Source organism: Bos mutus, chromosome 22 (assembly GCF_027580195.1).
Source record: "Bos mutus isolate GX-2022 chromosome 22, NWIPB_WYAK_1.1, whole genome shotgun sequence".
Lineage (NCBI taxonomy): Eukaryota > Metazoa > Chordata > Mammalia > Artiodactyla > Bovidae > Bos > Bos mutus.
Genome location: NC_091638.1, coordinates 54,263,573 through 54,283,494, shown reverse-complemented (window position 1 = coordinate 54,283,494; position 19,922 = coordinate 54,263,573). Strand labels below are relative to the sequence as shown.

Sequence of the window (19,922 nt, the reverse complement as noted above, 5' to 3'; positions counted from 1 at the left end):
AGTGGCAGGCAGCCAAGCAATTAATGTGTCCAGGAAAGAAAGGGACCTACGAGGGACTTGGACCCGCCTGCTATCCTGAGACCCAGGGAGCCAGCCCAGGGTTCAAAGTACACACTGAACCCAAGCCTGTGGTAGAATGGCTCTTTCACTCTTTAACATGGTTTTTTTTGGCTGAAAAAAAAAAAAGAAATTTTTTTTTTCCTTCCAAATGATTAAGCATCACAAAATGATTTCTTCTCCCTGAACTCCAAGGGGCAGCCGATACCCTCCCAACCGTACTTCCTAGGCTTAAGATCTGAGCAGATTCTAGTCCCTCCAGTCTGGCTCCTGGATAGGTCAGATCTGAACGTCCTGGGCAATGATGGAGCTGACGCCAGGTCACCAGCTGGTCCCAGGACTCCTCTTTCCGATGCGGGAGCCGAGTGCAACAGCTGCTGTCCCAGGATTGGTGTCGGCTCCCAGAGAACTTCCTGGCCTGGGAGCATCAGCATTGAGGAATGATCCCTGAGATAGTATGGAAGAGTCTTCCAGGGTGTTTGAGCAGCTACCATGCCTTCCAGTCTTCTCCAGCCTTTAGCCTCTCTCGGAGTAACCTGGGATTTCTGACCAGATAGGGTGAAATCTGGCCAAACTGGTCCCACCACTGGGGGCGGGGCGGAGGAGCCGGGGAAGGAGGCTTAAAAGTCTCTGAAAAATTGCACTCACAAGAAGATGGCAAGACTGAACCACCAAAGAATCTAAAGGGTACTCTGTTGTTATTATTATTTTTTGTTTTTTATGTATTAAATGTATTCTTTATGTATTTTTATGTATTAAATGTATTCTTTTTGGCCTTGCTGCAAGCAGGAGCTGTTTCCTGAACAGGGATCAAACCCATGTCCCCTGCATTGGAAGCACAGTCTTAACCACTGGACTGCCAGGGAAGTCCCAGGAATCTTGAATTTTGACAAGTTTTAAAAGGAAGTTTTTGTTTCCATTTTCTTTCACTGAAAAATAAGATACATTTGTACAGTTCCAATTCAAAAGCTACAGAATGGTATATGGGGGAAAATTTCCCAGTCACCATTTCCTTCTATAAAGGCAAACACTGTCCACAGTTCCTGTTTAATAAGATTTTTTTTTCAAACTTCTTTTTGAAACTTTTCCGATGCTTAGAGGCAATTTAGAGGCATTGATTTGGTTCTACATTAGAGAAGTGATGAGTTTCTGATCAGCTTTAAAGGAGGGATACTTTTTGCCAAAAGTAGGCAGTGTATTAAAAAGCGGAGATTTCACTTTGCTAAGAAAGGTCCGTCTAGTCAAAGCTATGATTTTTCCAGTAGTCGTGTACGGATGTGAGTTAGACCACAAAGAAGGCTGAGCGCCAAAGAATTGATGCCTTTGAACTGTGGTGCTGAAGACTCTTGAGAGGCCCTTGTACTGCAAGGAGGTCAAACCAGTCAATCCTAAAGGAAATCAACCTTGCATATTTATTGGAAGGACTGATGCTAAAGCTGAAACTCCAATACTTTGGCCACTTGATGCGAAGAGCCGACTCATTGGAAAAGACCCTGATTCTGGAAAAGATTGAGGGCAGGAGGAAAAGGGGATGACAGAGGATGAGATGGCTAGATAGCATCACTGACTCCATGGACGTGAATTTGAGCAAACTCCAGGAGAAGCCTTGTGTGCTGCAGTCCATGGGGTGGCAAAGAGTCAGACATGATTTAGCGACTGAACAACTCTTGCCCTCTTTGTCACTGAGGAATGGTGTCCTGTGATGGGGTAGGAGTGGAGCAAGGAGAAAAAGACAGGACAGTTGCTATGGTAACTTCAAGCCACAATGCTGCACACCTCTTATGTGTTTGTTGAGGTCCTTCTCTGGTCTGGGTGCCTGCTCAGGCAAGCCCAAACAGCTGGTGCTGCCCCTGCCACAGGCAGCCAAATATCTTATCACACTGCAATCGTGTTAGAAAATGAAAGCCCATAGTTCTGGGTTCCTTGGCTGTGGACCCCGCATGGCTCATGCTGTGATGCTTCCCCCAGGAACATCTCTTTCTAGGGCTGCACGAATGATGAGGATCATATGTCAGCTTGCTGAAGCTGACAGCTAAAATGAGTGTGGAGAGGACGCGGAGTACAGCGTCTTCAAATTTGACACAATTAGCTAGAGAACTGTCAGCCCACAGGAAAAGACAGGCAGCTTGCTGAAGATGAGACCATGCCAAATTGAGCAGACTATAGGCTATGTATTTTTTTTCTCTCTTCAATGCAGATTTAACAAAGAGTGACTACTAAATCCAGACAGTGTCACATGCAGCATCTCTTCCCCACCCTGGCAGTCACCTTGTTAATAAGTAGGTATTAGGATTTGCATTTTACAGTTGAGGAAATTTTGGCTCTGAGAAGTTAGCCTGTCTCAGTCACACAGATCACGTTTCATGGCGGCCCTTAGCCAATTCCGAGATCTCTTCGGTCTGGGGAGACACGGTACCACTCTTGCTGCACTTAATGTAAATAATTAAGCCAAATTGCATGAGACTAGACTTACTTTGCAAACAAAATAGTCTTTGATTATCTTTGATAGAAATGGGGGTACTTATAGAGAGAAATTCTGTTTTTCAACAACAACAACAAAATCTAGCATATTGTTGTGGGTGGGTTGTGGAACTCCAGCCAGGCTCACTGCCTCTGAGCCTTTTGACCTCTTGGTAAACTGGCTTCTGACGTGCATTTTAGCAATTAACATTTCCATTTTTTCTCTCTCCCTCCCAGCTTGGTGCCATTGAGAACTACCTGACTGCCTAGATCCTTCTTGGGACTACCTTAAAAAAAAGAGAGAGAGAAGGAGCGCCAGGAGGAGAAGCCCTGCAAAGTGCAGCTGTACACCTCCACGCCTGACTGAGAAATACTGGGGATAGTGATGCTCATGGAGACGCTCGAATCCGACACTGGAATTGCAAACTAGGAAGTTTGTTGGCTTGGCACTGCTATTCTCAGTCCACCATTTAAAAATGCTCTGAGCCCAACATCTAGAAATCTTCTCACTAACGACCCTCTGGACTCAAAAAATGAGGTTACAGTTTGTTTCCCCTTCATTTCCTATAGAAATGTCCCTCATCAGGTGCCTGACTGCTGACACCATATAAAGGCTGGACTTAAGCAGGCTCCCGCTCCTGCCTGCAGCACAGCTTCCTAAAATGAAACACAGCTGTTTCACCGAGTGACTCCTTCCTGGGTCTGAGAGACTGATTCATTAAGACATGGGCAAGAGACTTAGGTTTGTTCTTTTCCCCTTCTTCCATTTAGGCTTTTCTCTGCCTCTGCAGATCTCTTATTTTGCTACTTCTCATTCCAGCCTCTTTGCACAGCTGCCAACTCAACTTTTAATATATGAAACTTATGTTTCAAATGGGAAAGTGAGGGATTTAGGGTATTCTACCCCAAAATATGCCAGACTGGCATGAGGATTATTTTGAATTGAAGGCAGTTAAGAAGGAACAGACACAAGAAAAGCTCTCTGTCCTCCCCCTCTTTACCAGGAAGGACAGAACGATTCTTAATCACCAGAGACAACTCTACACTCTTAGCCGGGAGACAACACCAGAGAAATCGACACAATGCACTTTGCTAAGAACTGTATTTTCCATTTGTTTTCCCCATATTCTTAGCTTTCCACAATTTGCCACTCCTAGAAGCTGAGTACTTCTCCTTTGTCTTGTCACTTCTCTACGAATGTAATGTTCTTTTGTGATGCTGTGTCCGTACCCTCTTAAATCTGAGGTTCTGAGACTGACGTACCCATAGGCTAGAATGGATGTGACACTGGGCCAGGTTCCAGGCCCAGGATTCGAGACACTGGTCTGATTCTGGGGGCACTCGCCCTGGGAATTCAGCCTCTGGGTTGTGAAGTCCAGAAAGCCCTGTGGAGTGAGCAGTCCTTGTGATGAGGAATCAAAGCTCCTAGCTGGTAGCCAGCGCTAACTTGTTGGCTGCGTGATGCACCATCTTGAAAGTGGATTCTAGTTGAGTTGCCCCAGAGGCCGCACAGAGCACAGAGAAGCCATCCACGCTGAGTCCTGCTCAGCTTAGGTTTGTGGCAGAATACACGATTATTCTTAAGCCATTAGGGTCTGGGCTGGTTCGTTACACAGCAGTACTCCGTCTCCCTCGAGCACTTGGGTCTCCTGTCCAAGTGCGCAGGCGCCCACCTGGAGGTTCCCCTCCCACCACTCTCCCTTTGCCTCTGTTCTGTTGGCTGGTGAGCTGCACTGGGCTTAGAGCAGTGTGCATATGTTTTCGTGTGTGCTCAGTCGAGTCTGACTCTTTGTGACCCCATGGACTGTAGCCCAGTGGGCTACAGTCCATGGGATTTTCCAGGCAAGAATACTGGAGTGGGTTGCCATTTCCTCCTCCAGAGGATCTTCCTGACCCAGGGATGGAACCCGAGTCTCCTGCGGCTCCTGCACTGCAGGTGGGTTCTTGAACTGAGCCACTGAGCAGTTAGTGGCCAAGGTGGCCTCAATAGGGGACAGGTATTAGGAGGGTCATGCAGAGGGGACTCCGGCTGCCTCAGCAAGAACAGAACAGAACAAACTCTGGCCTCTGAGTCACCCACTGGCAGCTCAAAGCCCAGCCTGCTGGAACATAAACACATAGAGAAGATGGAATGCGTTGAGCAGAGAAGATGGAATGCGTTGAGCTCCTGCTGAACCTGTCTCAGTCAACAACCGGGCAATGAGGGCTTCAGCTGACCCAGGGGACAAGCTGCCAAAGCATTTAAACAACCTGATACCTCTTTTTTTCTGTATATTTGTTTATTTAAAAAAGTATAGGAAATGAACAAAATGCTGCCTAAAAAGTATCTACAACAAATAAATTATTTTGAGTTAAGCATTGCAGATCCCACGAATCTGTCCTAACCCTCACCAAGGTTATGTCCCATAGACTTCTGCTTTTCCCCCTGGCTCTTCCTTGAGACCGACCCCCCCGACCCCCCCGCCGGCCCCACCCAACCTTGCAAAATGGCTGCAGCATTAATCAGTCCTGCCCGAGCCAGGCTTCGTCAGAGGATGGGCTTGAGGGCGAGGGCAGACGTGGCCTGGAGGGCAATCTGCTGGCACCAGCTAGGCTTTGACAAATGTGTTTGGTTTTCAGTGACCCTGAAATATGTTACAGAAATGGGGCCTGAGCTTTAAAGGGAAGAGCCAAGGGTATATCGGTCTGGCCCCTTCAAGGAGGCATGTTTTTGGAGATTGACTTGAGGTCTCAGGAGATAGTAACGTGGCCTGGAGTTTTGAGCTCTTGGTTAAAGGAATGGCCACGTGGGGCCCCTGCAGGTAAAGATGATGTGTGTGAGGACAGCCACACTTTGGGGGTGGAATTTCGAGCGCTGAGTGACCCTCAGAAGAGGCCAAGAGGTTGGAGAAGGCAGAGAATGGAGGAGCGGGGCCCCAGTGATGGTTTTAAATAGTGATACAATTTCAGTGAAAGGAAAGGAGCCACAGACCTCCTCTGGTCCTTCCTGGAGGGGCTTTGCCAGCATCTCAGGCCAAGACAATGAGGGTCCGTGGGCAGAGCCAGCCTTTCAGAGTAAAAGCGTCACAGGGAGCACCAAAGACACAATAAAAATAATACTCCTCTTTCTGGAAAGAATTCAAGAGACCTTGGACCTCACAGCATTTAGATGATTGCAAAACTTTTCATGGAGGCAAAGTAGCAAGGGGACAAGTCCAGACAGTGCATTTCCAAGGTGAAGCCACTGAATTTGACAACCCGCATCTATTTTTTAAAGGAGGTTTTGCCACAGAAATATTGACCTTGGGACTGTGCTGACAAGCCATAACACAATCCTTTTCCTCCTGGACGAGAGCAGGGGCCACGAAGGCAAACGCCTGCAGGAGCTGGGCTGGTAATTAGTATAAATGAAGGATGTGGGCTGGGTGTGAAAAAACAACTTTCCTGAAGCACACATCAACCTCAAGACTTGTCTTTTTATGTCACTTGAGGTATGGGTCCTGAACTTTCCATTATGAGAGAAGCAGCCCTGAAGGGCACTCACCCACAGCAACAGACCCTCAGCCTCTGTGGGAGGCGATAGGGAGAGGTGTGGCCTGCAGGGAATGGGTGAATCAGGTGCCCCCTCTAGAGAGCAGCTGTGTGTCAACTCCAGACGGCTATTTTCTGATGAGCACGCAAGTCCCAGCATGGCCAGATCTTCCGATCCAGATTTGTTATGTAAACATTTTATCATTTCAAATGTTGGTGAGTAATTCTTTAAAAAGATGCTGCAGGCCTAACAAAACACATCTGTAGGCTGGAACATTCTGTAGTCTCTCCTGGGGCGGGTAGAGTGTGGTAGGCAGGAGAAAGGTCCATGTGCTAATGCCTGGAACCTATGGATATGTTACCTTACAGGGCAAAGGGGATCTTCAGTGTAATGAAAGATCCTGTGACGGGGAGATGACCCTGGATTACCCGGGTGAGGTTTGTAAGTGAAAGGTCCTTGTCAGTAGAAGAGAGATGCAAGCTGTGGGAGAGAGTGGAGGCCAGAGGAGCCTGGTGTGCTGCAGTCCATGGGGTTGCGAAGAGTTGGGCACCACTGAGTGACTGAACAACAGCAGTGTCACAATGCCATGATTGGAGGCAAGGAATGTGAGAGGCTGCTATGAGCTGGAAAAGGCAAGGAGACGGATTCGCCCCTGGAGCCCCCAGAAGGAGCACAGCTCTGCTGACACGCGGATTTTAGCTCAGGGAAACCCGTTTTGCACTTCTGATCTCCAGAACAGTCAGATAGGAAACGCGTGTTGTTTCAAGCCACCATGCGTGCGGTAATTTGTTGCAGTAGCCTTAGCAACTAATACGAGTGGCCACTCTCTCCTGTACCTTTCAATGTTATTTTTCTAGTGTATGCTTTTGTTTGCTTATATCTTTTTGGCTGTGCTGGGTCTTTGTTGCTGGGCAGGCTTTTCTCTTGTTGTGGTGCTCGGGCTTTTCTGGTTGCTGTAGTGTGCAGGAGTTGCGTCCCCGGCTTCTAGAGTGCTGGCTCGATGGTGGCACACGGGCTCGGCGGACCTGAGGCATGTGCGATCTTCAGAGATCAGGGATCAAACCCGTGTCTCATGCACTGGCAGACAGACTCCCCACCACTGAGCCACCACGGAAATCCTCTTTCAACGCTTCTAGAGGATGAAAATACTCTCTACGTTTCTGTTTAAACGTTAAAGCGTTGCTGCAGCTGGGTGGAGCCACACACCGCAATTCCAGGACATTTCTCTTATTCCTAGATCCAAGGACAACAATGCGACTCAAGACGGATTTTTGCAGCGAGAGAACCACATGCAGAGCAAGACAACCAGCAAGTCTCTCCTCAAAGCAGATGTGCGTCAGTGCCCTCAAACACACACACACTGTTTTCCGGCTGGAGAAACTGCAAATTATTCCCACCTCCCAGAGGACAGGCACATGTTTATCTAGTGGTGGGCAGAAGTCAAAACCCAGCCATCTAATCAGTGAGCATGAGCTGCCACTATGTCTGGTGAGACGAGCTGCATGGCAACCCGTTTGACTTCTTAAATACCCAGGACCACCCAATAAATAATAATAGTTAAAAAAGCACACTGACATTTTCATCCAGGGGCTCCCCAGTGAGAGCAAGGACCCAGGGATCAACACTGTCAACCTGAAGAGGTCTAAACCCAAATGTGGGGCTCGCTGCAGCCCTGTCCTGGGTGATTCAGCCGCTTCCCTCTCATTATGGGCTGGTTACAACCCAACCTGAGTTTAAAGGACATGCCCGGAGATGATAGCATCCGGATCACAAATCATCATGTTCAACGTCTCAGCGGCGGAGTGAGTCCACGTGGAAATCAGAAGTTGGTGGCATTCAGGAAAAACCTCCTTTTGTCCTTCCACACAATTCCTTGTCTTCAGGATATCTGGGTGGGAACCCTAAAGGGCTTCTCAGTGCCCTGCCGTATGCCAAGTCTTTGGGTGGGTCCCTGTTATTCCCCGGGCTCCGTGGGCTCGTGGGCGTCCAGCAGAGGAGTGTCTGTGCTTCTGTTGCTGACCTTCCCGTCCTTGGGGTGGGAGAAGGTGTACGGCTCGCTCTCAGACTCAGGAGGGGAGCCAGGGGGCGGCTCATCTGTGGCCAGCTTGACGGTCGGGGCCCTGGAGTTTGTGGGGGGTGGGGAGGGAGGGAAGTCCCCTGTGGGCCCCTGGAAGGGCCGGTAGGTGTCCACCTCTGCCTGGATAAAGGGCCGCTGGCATCCTGCAGCAGATGCCCGTATACCATGGTGTCGTCGATGACGGCATACACGTGCGAGTCATTGTCCTTGCGCCCCTTCTGAAACTTCTTCCGCTGCATCGGCATCTGGGTGTTGACGTTCCCGTTGTAGATGCCTACAGCCGGGCCCTTGGTGATCTTCTTTTTCTTACTGAGGGAGGGAAACAGACAGAAGTCAGGAAGAATGTGACCTCAGAGGCCCATCAACTGTATGTCCCTACTGGAATGTATAATAGATCCTTCAGGGTCAATTATACCCATGTCTCTCCGAGTCCCTCAGGTCGCTTTAGCATTTGAAATGGAAATTGCTGTCCTCAGAGAACATTTAGGAGGGACCAACTCTGTCTCCAGTTTTTAAGGTGGAAACTTAAGGAGCAGAGAGTGGTGTAGAGTGGGCATTCTCAACACCATCTGTGCCTCCATTTGCTTTGATTACTCCCGTGGTGTCCAAAGGTGGAGGGTCTGATAATACCCTTTCCTTGCAGAAATGGGCATGCCCAGGCCAGCCTCCCATGACTTTGAATTCTTTCCTGTAGCTAACACTTCAGCTCACTTTTGCACGTGTACAAGCCACGTCCATTTCGATTCTAAATGACAGCACACAAGACTCAGGATGGAAGGTTGTATCTTAGTTTTTAGTTGGAGTTGGGGACAGTTTGGAATCAGAAGGAGCAGAGGGAGCCAGTCCCTTCAGCAGTAACCTCCAACAGAGGAAAGAGCAACCAACAAGACAAAAGTCAGCCCAGGGTGCCCGACTCCCCCCGCCACCAGTGACGCTTGGTTTGTAATGTTCTTTGGTACTTGGACGTGGACAGGCATTAGCACTCCCTGCCTCAAAAACAAAGCCTCGCTGTCCATCTCCACCAGTGAAAAGCGGGGTAGGCTGACTTTTTAGCCAATCAGAGATTCAAATGGAGGATATTAGCTCAATCAGCATAAGGGATCACATAACGCAGTTCGCTGGCTGGCGGTTCGCTAATGATGAACCCGGACTTTTCTGAGATAAAAATAAATCCAGCACATGTACCTTGTAACGCTGGGTTCCCCGGCCAGAACAACGGGCTGCCAGGGCTCCAGCCTGAAGTCCTGTAATGATGACCTCCCGTGTGCTCCTACAGCGCCGTTCTTGTCCCCACTAAGCTCTTCTGTCTCCTGTGTATCCCCAACACCTCATTTGGTTCCTAAGGCCCAGAAGACCCTCAGGAAATACACGCTTTTTAAAAAAAATTTTTTTACTTGGCTGTGCCAGGTCTTCATTGCAGCAGACGGAATCTTTAACTGTGGCATGTGGGATCTAGGTCCCTGACTAGGGATCGAACCCAGGGCCCCTGCATTGGGAGCGTGGAGTCTTAGCCACTGGACCACCAGGGAAGTCCCAGGAAATACATGCTTAAGGAACAAGTTCAACGGCACTGTCTGCCCTTCTTCCCCCTTACAGAAGCCGCGTTCCCTCCCACCCTAACTTGGGGATGGAGGAGCCTTATGTAAATCTGCCAGCCAGTAGCCTCCCCCACAGCAAGGAGGGGGCTGAGGATTCTCAGGCCCGGACTGGGGCACTTTAGGGATGGAGGCAAGTGCAGGTCCCTCCCCTCCCTGCCCAATTCCCTCCTGAGCAGGAAGCTGGCTCTCAGTATTAATGACACGCTTTCCCATCTGGGTTGAGCATACCATGCACCCCAGACGGGAAAGTTTCCTGAGAGAAACCTTACGATGATACGTCATTAAAAGAAGTCCTTTCCCCTCATGCAAGACATGTGCAATCCCATTTCACCGAGAAGACGTCTCCCCTGGACCTGCCAGCCCGTCCTCATCAGCAGAGACATTTCTAGACAGTCTCACTGATGATCAGCAATTTCAACTGTTTGCTCATGGCCCCGGTTAATAAAAAAAATTTTTTTTTAGTTTTTTTGCTAAGGAAAACAGACGCACCCCCCACTGCCCCCTCCGCCCATGGCTTTAATCAGAAATACGAGCAGAATTGATGAAATCTGGTAGCAGCGTGGACTAAGGTGAACCTCTGAAAAGGTCAACCCTGTCCTCTCATAAAAAAGAAGCTGTCATCCCGAGGGGGTGGAAGGTGAGACTTGAGTCAGTTAACTGGCTCTTCCTTGCTCTTGCCCACAGGGCTGGCTTTCTGGTACCCGTCTGGAGGCCAACAAACAAGCATAAACAGACAGTTTGTTTAAAAAACTGGAGGACAACAAGCTGGGCAGCGTGCATGTGTACCTCAAGGTGACAGTGGAGCAGGTTCACAGGCCTGGTCTGGCAGGGCTTACGTGAGCTTTTTCTGCCAGCATCACCCCCATGAGGACCGCAGTCTAATGAGCAGACAGTAAATGATTCACAGGGAGCTTGTGCTGAGGCAGCTGCCTAAACACTGCAGGCTACAATGTCACCACATGTGTGTTTTCTTTTTTTTTTCCTGCTAGGTAGGGGGTTTCTACGCCAACCCCACCCCCAAGCATACTTCACATCTGGCACTACTGTTTATGCTCCTTTTTTTTTTTGGCTATGCCAGACAGCTTGTGGTATCTTAGTTCCCTGACCGGGGATCAAACCTGTGCCCGAGGTAGGGAAAGCTAGGAATCCTAACTGCTGGACTTCCAGGGAATTCCCCCCTAGCAATAGTATTTAAGATTGATCTTTGCGGGGAGGGGCGGGGGAGGGGGGGGCGGTCAATGGAAAGCAAGGAAAAAAAGTCAATAATTAATGACAGCTCTGGATTGTGTGATATGAGGAGGTGTCAGCTCAGGAGAAGAGTTTGAGAAATTCCACCTACTTCTTTTTCACGAAGCATATGATGAATCCGAGGGCAAACAGCAGTAAGGCGCCACCTCCCACCACCGTGAGGATGATGACAGTCAGGTCTGTGAGCAGAGACACAAGGGAGAGAGATGAGGAGACATGTGAGGTTAGTTTAGCCTGGTGACAAACTTCAGTAGACAGTCTTCAAAGATGGCCGCCATCCATTCCTTCCCTGCCCATATGCACATGCCACTCCTCACACATTCAGGGAAATCTGCTTCCTCTCCTCTTGAATATGAGCTGAGCTGGTATGCGCCTAACCTTTTAGAAATGTGCAAGCGTCTTGTGTTTCCTGAGGAAAATCCAGCTACCATGTAAGCAGTCTGACTATGCTGAGACCACCATGCTGTGAGGAAGCTCAAGCGGCCATGTTGAGACTCCAGGAGGGAGAAAAAAAACAAAACCCAAGGGTCCCACCCAGCTTTGAAAGTGAACAAAGGTGAACCATCCCAGCCTACCCCCCGCAGCTGTTCAGGGCATCTGGCAGAGGCTCCCAATATCTTAGAACAGAGATGAGCCACCTGCTGTACCCTGTCTGAATTCCTGACCCATGCCTGCATGCGTGCATGCTGAGTCGCTTCAGTCATGTCTGACCCTTTGCGACCTTATGGACTGTAGCCCGCCAGGCTCCTCTGTCCATGGGATTTCCCAGGCAAGAGTACTGGAGTGGGCTGCTATGCCCTCCTCTGGGGTATTTTCCAGACCCAGAGACGGAACCCGTGTCTCTTACTTCTCCTTCATTGGAAGATGGATTCTTTACCAGTAGTGCCACCTGGGAAGTCCTCCTGACCCATGGAGTGTGGGCATAAAAAAATGGTGACCATCTAAGCCATTAAATCTTGGGGTAGTTTGTTACACAGTGAACTGGGAGACCTACCAGATCTACTCCAAAGGCTACTCCTGGCCTATCCCAGCTGTGCTCCCCCAATCGCCACAGCCCGAGTTGGAGGAGAGAAGAGTGTAGAAGAAAGCAGGGAGTCAAAAGTCAGAGGAGAAGGAGTTAGGAGAGGGTTGTCTCATGTGTGCTGTCCTTCTCCTGCAGTTGTACAAATGAAAAGGAAAAGCAGTCAGAGAGAGAGCCCTGCACCAAGCTGGGATTTAGACTTTCTGGCTGGCTCAACAAGAAAACAAAAGGTGAGACTGAGAGAAAAACAGGACTAGACATAAATGACAGAAAATGAATGGAAGAGAAGGAAAAAACCCAGGAGCTAATCTGAGTGTGGGCGAGCTTTTCACATGTGGTTTCTGGTCCCTGTCGATGCTCCTGCTGCTGACCACCTGTGTGGCCTGGGTGGTCACAATCTATCCACCTGGATGGACACACAGTCTATCTGACCATCAAAAAGAGAAGAGGTCAGGGAACAAATCTCCATGGTTCCAACACTGGGATGCTCTGTGACTATCTTGGAATCCAATGCAAACATGGCCCCAGCACAGACTACCTGAAACCCTCCAGTGGATGCTGCTACCCTGGGCATAAAAGCAAAATCCTCATCATGGCTCACGACCAAGGGCCTTCAGGGATTCTGATGCTTCACTGGACTAAATAAAAAGTGCTGGTGCCATGCGTCCGTGTCCCACTTTTCAGGTTCTCACATCTGAGTCACCAACTCTGAATGCCCAGTGAAAATTTTACAGGGTAGTTACAGTCATCTATTCTCTACAGAAGGAAGATGAGGAAGATCAGAGGGCAAAAGAGACTTTCTCTATGTCAGAAAGAGGTCAGTAGTAGATTGACTACAAAAAATGCCCAATTCTCCCCGCTCCCCAAACCATGTCCTTTACTGTGTGATTTTGCAGCTCCTCCCACCAAGAGGGGGAGCCTACCTGTCCTCCCCTTGAATCTGAGTTGACCAAACCAATGCTGTCACAGGGACGGGGTATGAGTTTCTAATCTTAAGCATCAGGTGACCTAGCATGCTTCCCCCAGCCTCTCTTGGATCTCTCTAGCTTTGCCATGAGAAGGGGCCTGGGTTAGAGGGTAAGAATCCACGTGGAGTAGAGCCAAGGAATCCCAGTTGTCCCTGCTGATCTTGTCTGGGCCCCAGAATGTGAGAGTGTTTGGTCAAGACTGACAAAGTTCTCTAGCCCACCTGCAGCTGCCCACAGGGGCTTGAGTGAATGAATCCGATAAGCCCAGCTCAGACCAGAAATGCCCAGCCAACATGTGAGAAATTACAAATGGCTGTTTTTAAACCACTGCATTCTGGAGTGGTTTGTTACTCAGAATTACTGATTCAATAGCTAACTGATACATGGACAGCCAGGGCTGAAATCCATGCTTTCTGACTTGCCTTCCAGGCTTGCTCCCGACTCTTAAGCCAACAATTTGCTGTCCACCACCACCCCCAAAAGACCTTACCCGTGGTCCTTGGGGTAAGCGAGACCCAGAAAAGCAGGTCTAGCTGCTTCCCACTCATGGGGCTGCAGTTGGAGATGTTGACCCAGAAGCTGTGATAGCGGAAGCTTGGCTTGGGCAGCACCTCCTCCTCCAGGCTGAAGATCTCCTCGGCGTGGGCCCGCTGCTCTTGGATGATCATGAATGCACGCCCGGTTTGGCAGACCACACCTGTTCGCTCTTTGAGGAAGGTCAGGCAAGCCACCTGGTTTCGGGGCACGCTGATGTTCCAGGACACTGATGCGAGGGACGGTAGGCCCCGGTCCCAGTTAGGGGTCCGCAGGTAGACCTTGTTTTTCGTGTCTGGGGTCACTGTGAAGACACTTTCTTCTGCAGGAAAGGGAAGAGAATCCACTCAGATGTTGTTTCACTCAATCACGATGGAGAGAACACAGTTCTTCCTTGGGGATACAGTGGACAAGAATCTGCCTGCCAAAGCAAGGGACACGGGTTCTATCCCTGGCCGGGGAAGACTCCACGTGACTCAGAGTGACTAAGCTCTACGCTCCTGAACCCATGTGCTGCAACGACTGAAGCCCGAGCTTCCATAGCCTGTGCTCCGCAACAAGAGAAGCCACCACAATGAGAAGCCCAAGCACCGCACCAAAGAGTAGCCCCTGCGCGTCACAACTAGAGAAAGCCGGCAGGCAGCAACGAAGACCCAGTGCAAGCAAACATAAAGTAAATAAGTTATTTTTAAAGAAGATGGAGAGAACAGGAAGGTGGAGGAGATGATGTTACAGCAGACCACAGAGCATCCCGCCATGACGGAGAAGCTCTGGATCGGCACCGGCCAGGAGAGTGGTCACAGCCACAGGTGTCTGTTGCAAGACTTGGAAAGTACTTGGTGTGACTGAGGAACTGAATTTTTAATTTCATTTACTATTGATTTAAATGTAAACTGCCACCTGTGGTCTGTGGCTGCCATATTGGTCAAAAGAATAATCTTCAAGGAGGTTCTCAGGCCTTTTGAAAAAACCAACCAAACATAAAACAGGCCAAGTTTGCCAAACTGGTGGTTATCTCAGGTTCTTTTCAGAAATGCCTGCAGGACTTCCCTGGTGGTCAAGTGGTTAAGAATCGCCTTCCAATGCAAAGGACGAAGGTTTAATTCTTGGTTGGGGAACTAAAATCCCACATGCCACTCGGCACGGCCAGAAAAGTTAAAAATGGAAAGAAAGAAATATGCCCTCAACGGAGCTAACATTCATCTAATGCTCTGCACCGTGGTGGGACTGGAATATACTGATTTCTATTTTGGAGATTTAGAAAACTTCAGGTTCTGGGAGGAATTCTAGAATGGCAAAGCTGAAAGGGTCTCTAATCCACTCCTTACCTTCGGATAAGATAAAACCCCAACCCTCCACACTGAGGATGGTGTGTCTTATTTTCAAAGACTCCCCAGAAGGAGTTTCACTGGTAAACTAGAAGACACCAGACAGCCTGGACTGACCTTGATCTCACCGGCCAAAGATTCATCTCCCTCCCACTCACGGCTCTGAGAACAAAACTATGGAGTAAACCTTGAATTAAAGTCTCGGTGAATTTAAAAATGAACTGAAAACTTTGTAACGGTGACCGTGAATTTCAAAATCAGCCATATAGAGTTCATCCATTGTGACCGATTTAAACCTCATTTACTGCCTGAGAAGATCATGCACCGGCCCCCCAGGAGGGTTCTGCTCCCCCATGCAAGAGAATGCTCCAAAGATTCATCTCTCTCTCCATATTCCTTCCTCTGTGTCCTCTGAACCACATTCTGAATTGTCAAAGCAGAATCATAAGCATGTCTGCATAAGGATTTTTATGTTACCACCTCAAGAATCCAGGACTTGAGACTATGGTTAGTTCTCATTTATGCCCTGCCTGCTTCCAAAAAAGGCTCGAGACCTGATTATTTGTTCCGCTGCCTACCAACCATCACCTCCTATTGTCAGAGAGTGATGTCAGAGACTTATTTCTAACTCCTGGAATTGTCTACACTAGCCTAATGGTAAACTCAGGATTAGGATTCCTCATCAGGTACCCACTCAGGTACCCCTTTCTCTTCAAATCGACAATTAAGTTGATCACAAAAGCAAAATGAGTTCTCCAACGAGAACGGCTAAGGGGCCTGGAGATGGGGAGAGAGTGAAAGACACCCTTACCTTTGAAGTGGGGGATAAAGGACACAGTCAGGTCCTGCTTAGCGCTCTCATGTTGGAAGTTGGGGGCAAAGGTGCGGAGGGTCACCGAGATGTTCTCCTTCACCTGGATCTGCTCGATGGACCCTCCAGAGCAGAAGGAGCCGAAGTAAAGGTTCTGGCCCGGCACGGCACTGGCCACCAGGTAGCTGAAGCTGGTGTTGCAGACTCTCTCGTGCGTGTGCTGCTGCAGCTTCTGGGCCGGCACCAGCGCCAGGCTCAGCCTGTCCTTGGGCACCAGGAGCTTCCAGGTGAAGTCGTGCAGCTGCACAGGCAGCTGGAAGACGGACGGTGGCAGCTGGAGCGAGTAGCGCATCCGGTGGCAGTACCGGTGGTCCAAGCAGCCTGTGAAAGAGGGGCAGGTGGTGCTCAGCTGGGAGGAGACCGGCAGCGCATCCTCTCCAGCTCTCAAGTTAGCCTGAGGCTTTCTCGCTTCTCCCTTTGGTCTCTCCTCTTCCTTCATTCCTGCCTCCCTGGTGCTCCTTTCCCAGCTCACCCCCTGCTCTCGCTTTCTTACTCTCCACTAAACTGGCAGACCACCTTCTGGGGAGGAGTCAGGGTTGAAAATTTCTCTTCTTGTTTGCTGCCAGTTCTCATCTCTAAGACAACCTATATCTTAGACGCCAAGTGCCACATGGGCCAAGTGTAGGTATTTTTCCTGCACCCAGCCCTACTGCTCAGCGTCCCTGCCTGTGGGGAAGCAGTTCTGCTTAGTGATTAGAGCAGAGTGGAGCTGGGGAGATCTCAGCTGGCGTCTCAGCTCTGCTGCTTCCTATCAGGGTGGCCTCGGGCTAGCTGCTTCACCTCTCCTGGACCCAGCTAATGCCTCGGTGGAGACCCTAAGAGCATCCATGTGAGAGATGATGGTCGCCAGGAGGAGGTGCCTCCTGGCTTTGCTGCTCTCCACTGATGGGACATTTCTTACGTGACGAGCACCCGTCTGGCACGGCTAGTAACTAAAGGGGTTAAAAAAAGTGGAAGAAGCCAAAGTCTTTGACCTCAAGACTTGCTCTTATGCAAGAGAAGAAAAGCAGGCAGTGAGAGTGGGAGCAGCGGGTGCGCATGGGGGAGGTTAGGGAAGGCTACAAGGACCTCAAAAGAGGGAGACTGGAGGCTGGGCAGAGGAGACGTGAGCATGGACATGGGGGACGCTACCTGCTTTTGAAGGAAGCATGTCCCCACTGAGGCTGCTGGTCCTAAAAGGAGCTGTGTCTCTACCTCACTCTGTGCTTGCCGGTTGCCCTTGCTCACCCTGCCCTGCTGGTGATCAGATTATTTACAACCCACCCAGCGGACCCCACTGAGACAGGGCAGGATCGTACTTATGGTTTTCTCGGCGTTGATCCACAGGCGTGTGAGATCATCACAGAGGAAGGAGATAGTGTGTTTGGAGCCAGCTGTCAAGGTGAGGTTGGTGCTGCAGGTCCGAGAGTTCAGGCACACGAAGCAGCTGGGGACAAACTCGCGTTTCAGTTTGTTGGGCCGTGGCTCGATGGACAGCGACATGGTTCGCTCCTTACTCAAGTCAACCACGTAGGTTTTATCTGGAACCACAAGTACAAAACAGGCCTGAAGAACGGTCAGGACCAACCTCACGTGGAGGCAAAAATGAGCACAGAACCTCTCATGGCTGGGGAATGCTGGGAAGTTTGTTTATTAGTAAGAGAACATTATGATAGCTTGAAACAAAATTTAAAAAGAAAATGAGCAGGACTGCATTTCTACCCCTCTCATGGAAGCACTTCATTTCTTCAAATTCATTTTAGTCCTTGTTCATGCATATTACAGTGTATATAAAAATGTATATTCAGCTTTTACTTTATTATTTTGTACAGATATATCTACTTTAGTATACAGTTTTCATACTCACTAATCTTTAAAAATATTCATTAAATCTTAGTCAACCAAGTGGGATGTAGCATCACCTATTTAAATATTCTGCTACTATGAACAGTAATTAACAACCGTTGGTATTAGTGCAGGGAGACAGGATTCATAGACAGGATGGAATCACAGATATAGTCTCTAATAAATGCTACATTTCAAATAAGCGACAAAAAGATGAACTACGTCATAGGCTGGGCCAAGAGAATGGTGTCTCCCATGAGTAAAAGAGGAATGTTACACTGGTGCCTCAGAGCAGTCACCAAAATAAAAACAAAGAGATTATCTTTTTAAATGTGGAATAAACACAAATTATAAAAGCAAAAAAAAAGATAAAAATGTCTCTCTGGTTGACGTACCAAAAACAATGTCTGAAGGACAAGGCACACACTGGGAGAAAATGTTTGTAACAGAATGACTGAGGAGTTCACAGTACAGGAAATATAAATGTCCAAATATCCAAAATGTGAAGGGTTCTTTTTTTTTTTTTTTACATTTGAATAGAAAATTTATTATTTTCATTTTCCAAGTGTTTTCTTTTTCTATCAGGGGGAAAAAAAAAAAGAAATCTTAAGGACAGTTGTCACTTGCTGCCGAATCGAGGGTAGTCTTTCTCTGGTGGGTTAGTCTCTAAGTCGCGTCTGACTGTTGTAACCCCATGGACTGTAGCCTGCCAGGCTCTTCTGTCCATGGGATTCTCCAGGCAAGAACACTGGAGTGGGCTGCCATTGAAGGGTTCTTAGTATCGCTTGTAATACTGCTTGTAATTAGAGAAAAGCAAATTAAAATCAAATACAGTGGGACTTCCCTGGTGGTCCAGTGGTTAAGACTCCAGGCTCCTAATGCAGGGGGCCTGGGTTCAATCCCTGGTCAGGCAACAAGATCCCACGTGCTGTAACTAAAGATGCTGCACGTGTCAGCAAAGATCCCACATACCGCAACTAAGACTACGTGGTGCAGTCAAAAAAAAAAGCATAGGATAAAAATAAAAGCTCTTCAGCCCTATAACTCCAGCAGTGTATGGGGATATATGCCCACATTTGTACACCAGCCATAGTTAGCGGAATAATACTGGAATAGTTAAACAGACCATGAAACGCATGAAGGGAATATTACACAGCAGTTAAGAAGATGTTGTATGAGACAAAATAGCAAGCTGTAGAACCATATTTAGACTGTGACATTATTTGATTGTAAAATCTCTATGTAAAGTGAAATAGCTGTTTCTACATGTACATACATTTGCATTTAATATTTAAATGAAGAGAAAAAAATTTGGCGAGGAATATAACAAATTCATAATTGTGGTTATGGGCCTCCCCGATGACTCAGATGGTAAAGAATCTGCCTGCAATGCAGGAGACCTGGGTCCCATCCCTGGGTTGGGAGGATGCCCTGGAGGACGACATGGCAACCCATGCCAGTATTCTTGCCTGGAGAATTCCACGGACAGAGGAGGCTGGCGGGCTACAGTCCATGGGGTCACAAAGAGTTGGACACGACTGAGCGACTAAGCACACACATAACTGTGGTTACCCTGGGAGGGGAGCCTGGAAGTAGGGACAATACAGATTGTCAAGGAGATTTTAGCTTTGTCTGTGATGTTTGGATTTTTAGAGCAGGAGTTACCCAACAAAAAATACAAACAAAGCCAACATTTAGTTAAGGGCTCCAGGTGGCTTCTGGTGGTTACGAAAGCTGAAAAAGAAGCAGTGTAACTGCTTCCGCAACCAGCGTTTACCCAGATGGGTCACTGGAAGCATGTGATACACAATGCTGGAAACTCACGTCCCTTTACCTTATTTGAATCATGATAACTTGGAAACCCACAGGGCTTGAAGATACACTTAGTCTGTTGGTATTTTCTGAGCAAGTAAATGTATCTTCCAGAAGGTAGGAAATGTTAGTTGCTCAGTCGTGTCCAGCTCTTTGTGACCCCATGGACTGTAGCCTGCCAGGCTCCCCTGTCCTTCACTATCTCCCAGAGTTTGTTCAAATTCATGTCTGTTGAGTTGGTGCTCGGTGGAGATAATTATGAATCAAGCTCTCTGACAATCTCAGACATGGTTAAGCTGCAGGTTTTGGGCAATGTAGGCTATCTGTGCTCACACATCTGGTCACAGCTGGCTAGATCAGTCATTCCTCGAGTCCGGGGCAGGTTGTACATTACTGTCTTAAGACACAGGGTGCTTGTGGTCAAGCCATGGAAAGATAATCTCTGCAGGAGCCGTCTGGGTCTAGTGTGAGCCTAGTTGATATTTTCAGCAAAGTACAGAGGTTGAGAAAAGGGCTTGGGGGGCGGTCAGGCTCAATGTAGTACCTTCCTGCTGTCCATATTCATTAAGTTGGGTGTTTTTTTTTGGCACTCTGAGCCGACTGTAGTCAGGTC

At 48.6% G+C, this 19,922-nt stretch overlaps 1 protein-coding gene across 1 annotated transcript in view; it reads right to left on the bottom strand.

The window, feature by feature from the left end:
• Positions 1 to 4,969: 4,969 nt before the first annotated feature.
• Positions 4,970 to 19,922, bottom strand: part of CDCP1 (CUB domain containing protein 1) — a 56,343-nt gene continuing 41,390 nt past the window's right edge. Inside the window, 6 exon segments of the mRNA XM_070359100.1 lie at positions 4,970 to 8,236; positions 8,239 to 8,414; positions 11,043 to 11,130; positions 13,431 to 13,796; positions 15,614 to 15,994; positions 16,972 to 17,193. Coding sequence (XP_070215201.1) covers positions 7,983 to 8,236; positions 8,239 to 8,414; positions 11,043 to 11,130; positions 13,431 to 13,796; positions 15,614 to 15,994; positions 16,972 to 17,193 — 1,487 coding nt within the window. The 3' untranslated portion in view covers positions 4,970 to 7,982.